The sequence below is a fragment of the Echinops telfairi genome, unplaced genomic scaffold (assembly GCF_000313985.2).
Source record: "Echinops telfairi isolate 266 unplaced genomic scaffold, ASM31398v2 ScPeMD7_31;HRSCAF=116, whole genome shotgun sequence".
Lineage (NCBI taxonomy): Eukaryota > Metazoa > Chordata > Mammalia > Afrosoricida > Tenrecidae > Echinops > Echinops telfairi.
In genome coordinates this window covers 10,701,897-10,714,088 of record NW_022103928.1, presented here as the reverse complement: position 1 = coordinate 10,714,088, position 12,192 = coordinate 10,701,897, and the positions used below count along the sequence as shown (strand labels likewise).

General features: G+C 38.0%; 1 protein-coding gene across 1 annotated transcript in view; it reads right to left on the bottom strand.

The window, feature by feature from the left end:
• Positions 1-220: 220 nt before the first annotated feature.
• The window catches only part of UBA3 (ubiquitin like modifier activating enzyme 3), a 25,025-nt gene continuing 13,053 nt past the window's right edge, over positions 221-12,192 (bottom strand). Inside the window, exons 5-16 of the mRNA XM_045290120.1 lie at positions 10,587-10,654; positions 9,468-9,532; positions 8,853-9,008; positions 8,015-8,117; positions 7,765-7,878; positions 3,176-3,229; positions 2,289-2,325; positions 2,123-2,204; positions 1,686-1,786; positions 1,502-1,565; positions 1,364-1,418; positions 221-1,014 (exon numbers count right to left, since the gene is read on the bottom strand). Coding sequence (XP_045146055.1) covers positions 926-1,014; positions 1,364-1,418; positions 1,502-1,565; positions 1,686-1,786; positions 2,123-2,204; positions 2,289-2,325; positions 3,176-3,229; positions 7,765-7,878; positions 8,015-8,117; positions 8,853-9,008; positions 9,468-9,532; positions 10,587-10,654 — 988 coding nt within the window. The 3' untranslated portion in view covers positions 221-925. The remainder of the gene's footprint in view (positions 1,015-1,363; positions 1,419-1,501; positions 1,566-1,685; positions 1,787-2,122; positions 2,205-2,288; positions 2,326-3,175; positions 3,230-7,764; positions 7,879-8,014; positions 8,118-8,852; positions 9,009-9,467; positions 9,533-10,586; positions 10,655-12,192) is intronic.

Genomic DNA, 12,192 nt, shown 5'->3' with positions numbered 1-12,192 from the left:
GAAAAAATATTACTCTTCATCACATTAACAGTAATGTTAGACAAAAGTAAATTAAATCCCTAGATCTTTAGTTTGGAAATCTCTTTTCAACAGATGTTTCATTCAGGACAAATAAAAATGTCTTTAAAAAAGTTATGTTGGCAATTCTGTTACACATTTCAAAATTACCACTACATTATTATGGAACTATATATAATTTTATAAATTTCAGTGAAAAAAGTAGACAATATATGATTTTATTAATAAATAACGTGAAAGCATCAGTGATAACTATTTAAACATTAAATTCTTCTTAAACATCTTGGCTTTAATGATGTGCATATTAGCCTCTATGGCACCACAAATAAATACATGAAAATATTCCCATTTCCATGCACAGATATTTGGCTATAACACCATTTACAAATTATTATGGACAAGATAAACCTTTTCAATAATTTACAGTCATGTGGACAGCCACAAGTAAATGACTATTAAATCACGCAAAAAAATACTCTGGTAATTAATGATGCTCTAGATGGTTGATAGGTGGTAATGTTTTGCTTTGTTTAATTTCATTGTCTTATTGCTGTTCGGGGGGGTGTGTGAGCATGCAACTGAAAGCTGGAGAATACATTCTCTGACCACAACCAACAAGATGCACACACACGAGCGGTCTGCCTCTGGTCCAGGAGAAGCAAGTCAATGCACATCACCTTTGCAGGCATCGTTTCGCAGGGTAGTGGTGAAAACGCTTATAGACACCACCCCCAAAAGTCTGTCTTCAAGGGTAAGTTACAAAGTTTTTTAAAAAGAGCATTCATTGTATACATATCTTTAAAAAAAGTCAATTCCAGCAACACCAATGCTAAAAATGAAGTTAAGTTTCTTGATAGCCACAAAGTATATTTCCATGAGTTTACTATTATGTGCAGATTTATTTTCCTTAAGAAGTAAAATGAAGTTTGAATAGTACAGTCTGTGGTGTGGTGACATCAGCAACTGCCAATTCTTGCCCATCAATGAGTCCCAGTTCTAAAAATGGAAAAAGCAAGTAAGTAACCCATGTAAAAAAATCTAAGCTGAAAGGAGACACACACACACACAAACCAGAGTTTAGATACAATTCAGCCGTCTTTAATCAAGGTGATATACTTGATTTCTTAGCGATTTTCAAATATTCTACATAATGTATTTCTATTATTAATATCTTTAAATGTATTATTAATTATGATCATATAATTTAAAGCACATAATGAATCAATTGCTTTTAGGATATTTTAAAACCTCTATGAGCAAATCTTCTAGAATCAGCATGTACTTCTTCACTCCTTTCCCCAACCCCAAAGAAGAAAACTAATGGCAAATACATCTATTTAAATACCTTTCAATGTCTTGGAGAGATTTGGCCTTGTTCGTTCTTCAATAGAGGTTACTGACTAGAAAACACAATTATTTTAAAGCACATTAAAATTTAAGCTTTTCATGTAATTTCCTTAATAAAAAAATCAATACCATTCACCTGTAAATAAAGTGTTCTGTTTTTTCCTTCTAATGTGGCTGTAATGGCTGGAGATTTCATTTGCCTAAATATAAGAAAACAGAAAGGAAAATTTGAGGGGGGAAATTTTTCTTTTGGTTTATAAAGTTTTAAAAACCACCAACATGATTTTTACAATTTAATGTAACGGAATCAGAACACTTACAAAGAAGTACTATTGGTTAGGTAATCCAAAACCTCCTGTAGTTTAGCCGAAGGAGAAAACTCAATATTTTGAGGAAGCTGGCTACAGGCTGGGCAGTTTTCCTACATGTATAAAACACAAGTCATCATGATACCTGCAGCATTGCTCATGTCTTTGAAAACAATTAGAAACAAAAGTTTGCTAATCATGCATATGTCCTTCAGTGCTTTCTTACGCTTTAAAATCAGTTTTAAAAGACCTTTTTTTCTCAACTATTTTGCTACCTAGTATTTTATTTTCAGACTCTATTATAAAAGATATGTAGTAAATACAGTTAAGAAAGTTAGACAATAAAACCCTAAGAGAGTGGGCTATTGAGTTCAAATTTCTAACCAGTAATTAACACTTAAAAACACAATGTATGCGTGAACAAAAGGTTTCATTAAGATTTTACGAACCTTTCTCTCTGCTTCAAATGTGTATGTGTACAGCCCATCTACATCATTGAATACCAAGTAATTGTTAAGGGGAACATATGCACTGTAAAGAAAAACAATTTCTCTTTATATCATCGAATCAGTTCAAAACGTGAATGCACAATGGTGTCCAAGTGAAGTGCATTACCTTGTTGCTATCTTAAAAACTTCAGTGGCACACACAGCTAAAGAGGGGAGAAAACAAGTACTTAAATTCAATGAAAACTATTACTTAAAACTAGAAGTTCAAAATACAGACACACCTCATTTTATTGAGCTTTGCTGTACCGCATTTCAAATATGCTTTTTCACCAAATGAAGGTATGGGCAACCCTGTGCTGAACAAGCTTTTGGTGCCAGTTTTTGGTTTTTTTTTCGGTGCCAGTTTTACAACAGCACAGTCCCTGTGTCTCCATCACACTGTAATTCACACTGTGATTCTACCCTGTGCTACCTATAGAATAGTGTAATAATTTTACATGCACTTGGAAACAAAAAAAAATTCATGTGACTCATTTTATAGCGATGTTTACTTTACTGCAGAGGTCTAAAACCAAATCTGCAGAATTTCTGAGGTATGCCTATTAGAACAGATAAATTTGGAATCTCTTTAAATAGAACATCTGTTGACCTATCTTCATGGCCTATCTATTTTAATAGATTAAAATGTGTTTAGGCTTGTATATACACATTTTACAAACTGAGAAAGTAACACCTTTTATATTTAATATAATCCATGTGTTTCTCTTCATCAGATTAGTGAGGAGTTTGCTACATTGGTTAATAAGAAATAGATCTAAAGTAACTACTGTGCTGCCACACCAAGTACTGTTATCTACAACACAATTTAGACAAAGAGTATACAATGTCTAATAGCATCCTCAACTTAATTACATCACCCACTCTAAAAGATAGCAAATCCCAAGAACTTCAGTTTCTGACATGAAGTAGCTGTAGAAAAGCCAAGCTAGTGCCGAGACTGAATTTAAAACAAAAGGAAAAAAACAGCAATACGTGGTGTCCTTTTTCCCTCACCTGCGATAACTGCATTTGTGGAAGCTACTGCAGGAATGATTCGTTTCACAACCCCTGAAAAACATTAAAATACGGTCATTTCTTTTTTAAAAAAATGCTATTTTTACATACCTGTACACATACCACTTGCCACTAAGTGAATGAAAACCATACTAACTCTACAGGACTGAGTACTCCTGGCCGTATGGACCCCACGTCTGTCATATTTACAGAAGCAGACTGCCTCATCTTGCTCCTGACTGACCCTTTATTTAGATCTGAGTCTATACAACTACTTGCTATTATCCCAAGGCTCCTATTTTACCATAGACTATATAATTATTACATATTTCCATGATCTGGATTTTTTAAGTTTCAAGTTGGAAAACAAACAAGTTTAACCAGGAATCAATCTTTTCTCACAGTACCCTTATTTTGCAGCATGGTCAGAATCTTAAAAGGACGTATTCTTACACAATACTCAGTAAAGTGTGTGGAGGGCAAAATAATAGTTCCACACAAAGAAATGAACTGTTATCATGTTTGTTTTACTCTATGATTACACAGAATATTCAGCATAGTTCTTTGATTCTATCCCATTTATTCATATAAACATTCACATAATTGGGGAGTGAAGGATTGATTACTTGCTATTTAGTCTCTACTTCCCTGAGACCAGAAAAACTAGATGGTTTCTTACCATGTTTCCCCGAAAATAAGACACGGTCTTATATTTATTTCTCCTCAAGAAGACACACTATGATTTATTTTCAGGGGATGTATTATTAAGTGTGTACAACAATCTACATTCATTCAAATACAGTGAAGTCGTCTTCTTCAGGAACATGGACCCAGTGCTGAGTCAGACGGCAGTCACAGCTCTACTTCTCCCCCGAGGACACACCATCCCTAAAGCAGAGCGTCCTGCTCCTCACTTCACTGTCTCCCTCTGTGCCTCCGCTTGCAGCACGCACAGAACGACCGACCGGGACCGGGCAGGGGAGCCGACCTTGTGGATGGGCTGCCGCACCTCTCCGGTCCCCTCCGAGATAGCAGCTGTCACATTGGGGCGGATGAGAAGCGCTGCCCGTCTTCGTGACCGCTCCACGCCAGTAGGCTGCAGAGCCGCGCCTATCACCATGTCTTACTTTTGGGGTGTGGCTTATATTGCGTAAATGCTTAGAAATCCTGCTATGGCTTATTTTATGGGTGTGTCTTATTTTCGGGGAAACACGGTAGTTGCCACTACAAACCACTCTGAAAGGGATTCCATTGGAAGGCCCTGGGCCCACAAGTATTTCAGGTCTGGAAGTGAACTCAGCCAAACATCAGGACAGGTATGTCTGCAGAACAGCAACACGAGAAAGATGCAGAACAACAACACTAGGAAGAAACATCCAACCACTGGAGATCAAAACGGCAGCATTTAGACACATTCAAAGGGGCAGAAAGAGCTAGGAGCTGAGGAAGAGGCGCAAAAACAGGGAGGAAATAGGGTGAGTGATGCTACTTGGGGACTGGCAATCAACGACATGAACAAAATGTGTAGGCAGTGTCCGATGGAAAACTAATTTGCTCTGTAAACTCTCCCTTAATCCACAAATAGACATCCATTGCCAATGAGTTGATTCCTACTTTTAAAAGTCTTAAAATTAAAAATGTATATATTAGGGATGAATAAAATCACACTTGTGATTTTTTTAAGTACAAAATATTTTGAATTCATAATGATGTATAAATGATCCATTTTGGAAGACAAGAACATCATTGAACAGTTGCCATATTATCTTGGGAGTTTCTGACGGAGTTCAGGAAGATGTGTTCCCAACCCTTCAGGCAGGCAGCTTGTGAAAACTTCAGCAAAAAGGCAGGCAAATAGCCATGAAAACTGTTAAAGTTTTATGACTATGAGTATGTGTAGACATGGCAATGGGGAGACTGAGGGATCTACCTCCTAAGAATTGAACTGGAAGCTCTCTGATAAAGCAGGTGTAGCAGGGTGCACGCAATCACAAACCATGGGTAACAGAGACACTGCCCAATCAGAGCAGGCCAGCATGATAGCAATGGGCTCCTTCCCCCAAAGCTGGAGAAGACAGGAAAGGAGACTGTTAAACTTAGATCAAGGAAAATAACCACAAAATGGATAGGACTAATTCCAATTTGGCATCTGCACACCCTGTCAAGGTCTTTGATGACCAGGCTGAAAAGGGCAGACCAACCCTTATAAAAGATACAAAAGGATCGATGTGACCACATACTGACAAGAGTTCACAATTCCCAAACCTGAAAAACTGTATTCATTTGTTCATTCAAACAGTGACCAAATGGCTACCATATGCCAATCTAGTACACTGTGCACAGGAGCAGTGAAGAACGGCCCTCATACAGTTTTCATCCTGGTTGGGAGATAATGCCAGAAGCTCATGGGAAATTTTAGACACTGAGGGAAAATGTTTTAAAGTTTGTGTTAGAGTGACGGTAGGTAGGGGCAGTACATTAGCCAAGATGGTCAGGAAAAATCATCTTGAGCAGGTGACATGAGCAGACGTGTCAGCCAAGGAAAAGAGCCAGGCAAATAGTGACCTGGGGGAAGAGCATTTCTGCAGGGCAAAGGGAAAGGAAAAGGACCGCACTACAGTGTACGTGGGAAAGACTCTGCAGAAAAAGCGGAGGCTACTACTAGCACTAGCTAGCAGCCCACCGGGGCTCAGGGTCAGTCCCAGAGGAACTATACATTTGAAAAGGAAAAAAAGCTGGCGAATGACTAGAAATCATTTCAGGCAGGCTGATCAAGAACAGTTTAAGCTCACACCTGAGGGATCAGGAGAGCAGAAGAAACAGAGCATTGGAGGCAAAGGGATTCGCACATGGCAAAGCGCGGAGGCAGGAATGAACTTGGTGTCTCCAAGAAACACAAACAGCTGGGTGGGGGGTGGGGAGAGTGGAGTTTTCAAGTGTGATCACTGAAACATCGGGAGAGATAGAGAAATGCATCCCAGAAGAGAGATGGCAGGCTTTAAAAGGAAACAAGGCTCTTCATGGTGAAGATGGTGATGACCTTGGTAAACATTCTAGAAGGATGAATTGTGCACACTTGTACTAGGAAGCAGTGGCTATCGCTCCGCCTGTACATTATGAAGCGTGTTCACTGAGACATGCCCCGGGGACTAACCTCATGCACTACCTCTCACTCGTCTGGCAACTCAGGGAAATGTGAAAGACAGCACAGCGAGGCTTCAGTGGAGTATCCGGAAAGGCCTTTTACAATTCCTGAGCATGAAGGGCCCCTGCCCACCGAGAAAAGAAATGCTCAAGGTAGTGCGATGACTAGAATGAGATAAACTTCAAAGGGCCTACAGAGGTATGATTCAGATCACCTGGTGTTGGACAATTTTTTTGTTAAGTATTTTAGTCAACTGCTTAGAAAAGAGAGAAATACGATTAACAAATCAACTGGTGAACTTAAAACTGGAACGAACAGATAAATTAGTAGGCATGAAACACACCACATGGAAATTAAAGCTAAAAAATATAAAAGACATCATCTTGAGTTTTAAGATGAAATTTGTGAAAACTATGTTAAGAGTATTAAAAAAAATAGGCCCAAACTACCAAATCTGCAATGGGGAGATGTGGCTTAGCAATTGCATGTAGAGAAAGCTTACAGATTCTAAATACAAATAACTAAACTTGTACCAAAACAATTTTTTAAATTAAAATCTTTGCTCTTCTAAGACTACATCCGAATGCAGCCATCAGAAGCCTATAACCTAAAATAAGACCTACCCTAGCATGCTGCATTCTAGCAGAGATGTTATAGCTAAGAGAAACAGGGCTAACTGGAACAGCCCATAAGAATGGCTACAGAAAAACAACAGGATAGGAACCTTGAATCCGTACAATGGGACAAAGATTCAAGGTGCATTACTGCTTTCGGAAGGAACCAGTCCTGGAAAAGCACATAATGCTTGGTAGTGGCCTAAGGAGCTGCCTTGTGGAGGTAATGAATTTCATCATCTAGAGGTAAGTAAAACATGTATTTGTTAATGTTCATTTTTGAATAATTACATTAAACAGCAAATCACTTCATTAATCTATTTCGGTCTTCTCAGCAGGAAGACTCTTGATGAGATGGGCTGACACGGTGGCTGCAACAGCAGGCTCCCACATGACACAGGTGAGGGTCCCGCAGCCTGGGCCGTGGCTCCTCTTGTGATACACAGGGTCCGCAGCCTGAGCTGTGGCTCCTCTTGTGGTACACAGGGTCCGCAGCCTGGGCCATGGCTCGTCTTGTGGTACACAGGGTCCGCAGCCTGAGCTGTGGCTCCTCTTGTGGTACACAGTGTCCACAGTCCGGGCCGTGGCTCCTCTTGTGGTACACAGGGTCGTGAGGAGGAGGAACTGACTTGACGGGGCCAACAGCAACATGTAGGATTCTCCTAAATTTGGTTCCCTTTATTTTAGGGCACCTATATTTTCCCCTTCTACAATTAAAATCTCAAATGCATTGTACTACCTAAAGTTGCTTATCAATTTCCCTCTCAAACCATACCCAACCCTTTAAAAACAATCAATCTGAAGACATTAATGACAATTCACTAACTTACCTTGAGTGAGTCTATATGTAACACCCCTAATATTGTATTGTGATGCTCTCTCTAGAGATTTTTGGAAAATCCACTGAATATGATCAGGATCATCTCCATCTAATGGAATGCCTTCTGTTAAAAATTAAAAGAAAAATGAGAAGACCAACATATATTAATGAAATAATTTGCTGTTTAATGTAATTATTCAAAAATGAACATTAACAAATATATTTTACATAACTCTATATTATGAAATTAAATTCATTACCTCCAAAAGGCTGCTCCTTAGGCCACTGCAGCATCCTGACATACTCAATACAGTGTTCAGGTAGCCTGGGCATAGATGCAATGGTGCACATGGGAAAAGTAACCTAAAACCACAGTATGCTTTTCTTTAGTATTGTGAAATTATTTTAAAACCCAACTTCTATTTCTTATCTACTTTCTAACAATTTCTATTCATTCAACTTAGCCTTCCGCTTACATAAGCAAAACATTTCATATCACTGTTAAATTTCCACATTTGAATTAAATTTCAGGCATATAAATTTGACCCTTATGAGAGACCAAGAAAAGGAACCGGCTGAACAGACTCTCAAATGCAAACAGGTAGTTATGGTTACTTAATTTTAATCTGAAGTTTTAAAAATAAAAAACAAATTGGGTTAAATTACTTGGAATTACAAGTAAATTCCAAATAAATCTTCACAAAATTACAGTGGGATATAGATTAAAGAGCCTCATCTCTGGGAAGAGCACTCGCATACCTGGTTTTGTTTATTTCCCTGAGACAAATACAGGAGGAAACCAAAGACGGTAGATTGTAGCTCCACTCCAACATGGCCTTACAATTCCCCTGGACTCTATGTCGCCAAATTTTATAAACGTCAATGAATTACAAAAACAGAATAGCATTTGAACTAATGACATTTAGTCCTATCATTCCCCAAATTGAGCAGAATTTCCTATTTTATCTTCTTACTACCACTTTTAAAAATATGGCTATACCTAATTAAAATCCTAATTTTAAATCCAAAGTATTAATTTAGACTAAATAATTCTACCTAATTCTATCCTGATCTCATACGCAGAACATTGTTGATTACCTGAGGTGGATAAAGTTCCAACGTGCACTCAATACAGGCAGTCATTCCAGGCAGAATCACTCGGGCATTGCCTTTAAAACCTTCCGTCCCTCCGTCTATCAAAGGGACAATGGAGCTTGGATCTAACACACCATCGTCATAATTTAGAAGCGATATCTATGAAAATGACACCATAGATACAATTTCATGGAGAGCTACTAATAATGAGAACAAGAAAGAAGAAAACATTTTAAAACTCATTGTGGTGACGCTTGCACGCCTTTTTAATGTTTAAACTACTCAATTGTATGATGTGTGAATTATGCCAAAAACACTGTTAAGTCAGAAAAAAAGGACAAAAGATCTTAAAAAAAGATTTCCAAGGCACGTACCATGTGCTTTCAATAATTCCTCAAGTAGATCTTAACCCTTGAGTGCTAATGTATCATAAGAGGACTATAATTTTAGCAACTTTGAGCCTCACCTGAAAACCAGTGAGACTAAGGATAAATTCAAAATAAAAATAAACTCTGATTAAAAAAAAAAATGACATGCAATTCTTTAATTATGCCAAGAGCAGCATCAACAACTTCAGAGAGAAAATAAGAAAGGACTTCAGAGAACCGTAGTCTTTACCAGCATGCCATTTATCCATCTTCTGGCAACGATAGAGTCTAGTCCACATACAATAATATGAAATTCTGTGAGAAAAAAGAAACAAAAATCTTTCTAAGTGTCGAAAAAACAAAGCCAACTTTTTTTTTCTTTCATGATAGATTTTATTGATGACGGAGGAGGAAGTATAACTCAGAAAACTGACTTGCTCCACAGACTTGTCTCCACAGAATGATTGCTTGAGCTAAAAGTAGTGTTTCGAGCTCAACATTGTCACCTTGGGTTTTTTAAAAAAATTATTATTAAATACTTTTATTGGAGGCTCTTACATCTCTTATCACAATCCATTCATCCAACATGTCAAGCACATTTGCACATATGCTGCCATCATCACGTTCAAAGCATTCTCTTCCCACTTTAGGCCCTGATATCAGCTCCCCAATTCTTCCCCCTCCCTCACAAATCCTTAATAAGTTATACAGATTTAGAGGTTGATTCTTGTGATCGATTCCCCCTTTCTCTCCCCACCCTCCCCTAATCCTCCTGATATCTGTACTCTCATTGTTGGCCCTGGAGGGGTTTATCTATCCTGGATTCCCTGTGTTGTGGCTCTTGTCTGTAGCAGTGTACATGTCTAATTCAATTTGTAAGGCAGAATTGAGGTCATGATAGTGGGGGGGAAGAAGCACCAAAGAACTACAGGAAAGTTGTGTCTTTCATCGGTGCTATACTGCACTGATTAGCTCATTTCTTCCCTGTGACCCCTCTGTAGGGGGATGTCCAATTGTCTACTGATGGGCATTGGGTCTCCACTCTATGCCACCACCCCCCCATTCACCTTGGGTATGATTTTGTTTGGTGTCTTAGATGCCTGATACCTGATCCCATCGACACCCCATGGTCACTCAGGCTTGTTGCTTCTTCAAAGCCAACTTTTTATCATAACACACGCACACACAGCTCCTGTTGCTTAAACACAGAAAATGCTGCTAACTCTAAGGATTAAAACAATGCAGTCTCTTCTTCATCAGTCAACCAACTTACTGGAAATCAACACTAAAACAGACTAACGGAACTGGAAAAAAAAGCTTAACTGAAAAACAGAAAGAATTTAGTAGGAATTCCAAACAGGCAACTTACGTCTATAGAAAGTGTCGTTAAAGTCTTGAATCTTGTTGAAATGTCTGAGTGCAAGTAAAGGAATTAATCTGTTGGAGTTTGTAATTTCTAAAATGAATGTTAATGCATAAGATACAAAGAATATATGTATTCCTAAAACCAAAAAATGTCATTAATATTTAAAGCAATGGGATTACATAATCTAACAAAATGAAAACCTATTTCCAAACAAAACATCTTTTGTAAGTCACATTTTTTCCCAATCACTTTGGATTCTCTTACCCTTTATTATACAAGGTTTTAAAAAGTTCGTGGAAAAATGAAATAAAAAGATAAAGGATTGTGTTAGAAGACATACTAATTACTTTGCTTTGGCTACTTTTTATAAAGTCATCAAACTTTGCAAAGGCTGAAAACCAATGGAAGGGAACCCTGATGACACAATGAGTTAAGCACTACCCTGGGAACCACAAAATCTGTGATTCAAACCCAGCAGTGGGTCCTCAACAATGAGGCTTTCTCCTCCCATGAAGATGTAGTCTCAGAAACCCTCCGGCACACTTCCACTCTCCCTACAGCGGTATCAGTTGGCATCCACTCTGTAGCAGGTTTGGGTTTTGTTTATTATAATGGCTAATGATGTTAAGCCATTTTAATGTGCTTTTTGCCATCCTGTTTGGTGCAATGTCTCCTTGCATTTTGTAATTGGCAATAAATTTTTTTCTTTATATATTGTAAACGAGCATTTTGCCAGATATGTGATTTACAAATAGTTTCTCCTAGTCTATAGTTTTGCCTTTTAGTCAAAAGACCCACTTTTCACAAGAGCAAAAAAATTTGGTTTGAAGTCCAATTTTTTGACTTTTTCTTTTATGAATTCTTCACCAGGTCATAGGTCTGAAAAAAATGTGTGTTACCTTTTAATATCATGCTTTACATTTTCTATTTAAATCAACAATCTACTTTAAATTAATTTTGTGTAAGGTGTGAGTCAGGTCAAGGTTAATTTTTTTCTATTGCCCCAAGCAAGACCTTTTGAAGACTGTCTTTCCTCCACTGACTTGCTTTCTGCACCTGTGTCAAAAAGTAACTGGCCATACTTGCAAAGGGGCTATTTTTGGGTTCTGCTGATTGTGTCTAACCTCTGCCAGTACCACACAGCCTTGACTAGTGGAATCATCATAAATCTTGAACCTGGGCAGAACGCTCTCTCCAACGCCAGTGCTCTTTCAGAATTGTTCTTGGGAGTCTGTTGCCTTTCCCTAAATGTTTAGAATCTTGTTTAGAACTATAAAAACTCTTGTGGAGTTTTGATAGAAACTGTGTAAAAACTGAGTAACCGTTTAAGAGGGGACATCATTGAAGCGTTTCAATTCATAAACACTATTGCTTCTTTTTAAAAGCTCAGTATTTGTAGTTTTTAGGCTCACAATAGTCCCATACACATTGTTAGGTTTACATGTAAGGATTTCAGTGTCTTTTTCAGTGCTTATAAATGACACTGTACTTTTGTAACGGTTAGTTCAGTACCTGTAAGTTCAGATAATACATAGAAATAGTGGATTTTTGTTGTCTTGTATCCTGTGGCTTTGCTGAACTCACTTATTAGTTCTAAGAGCTTTTGCAG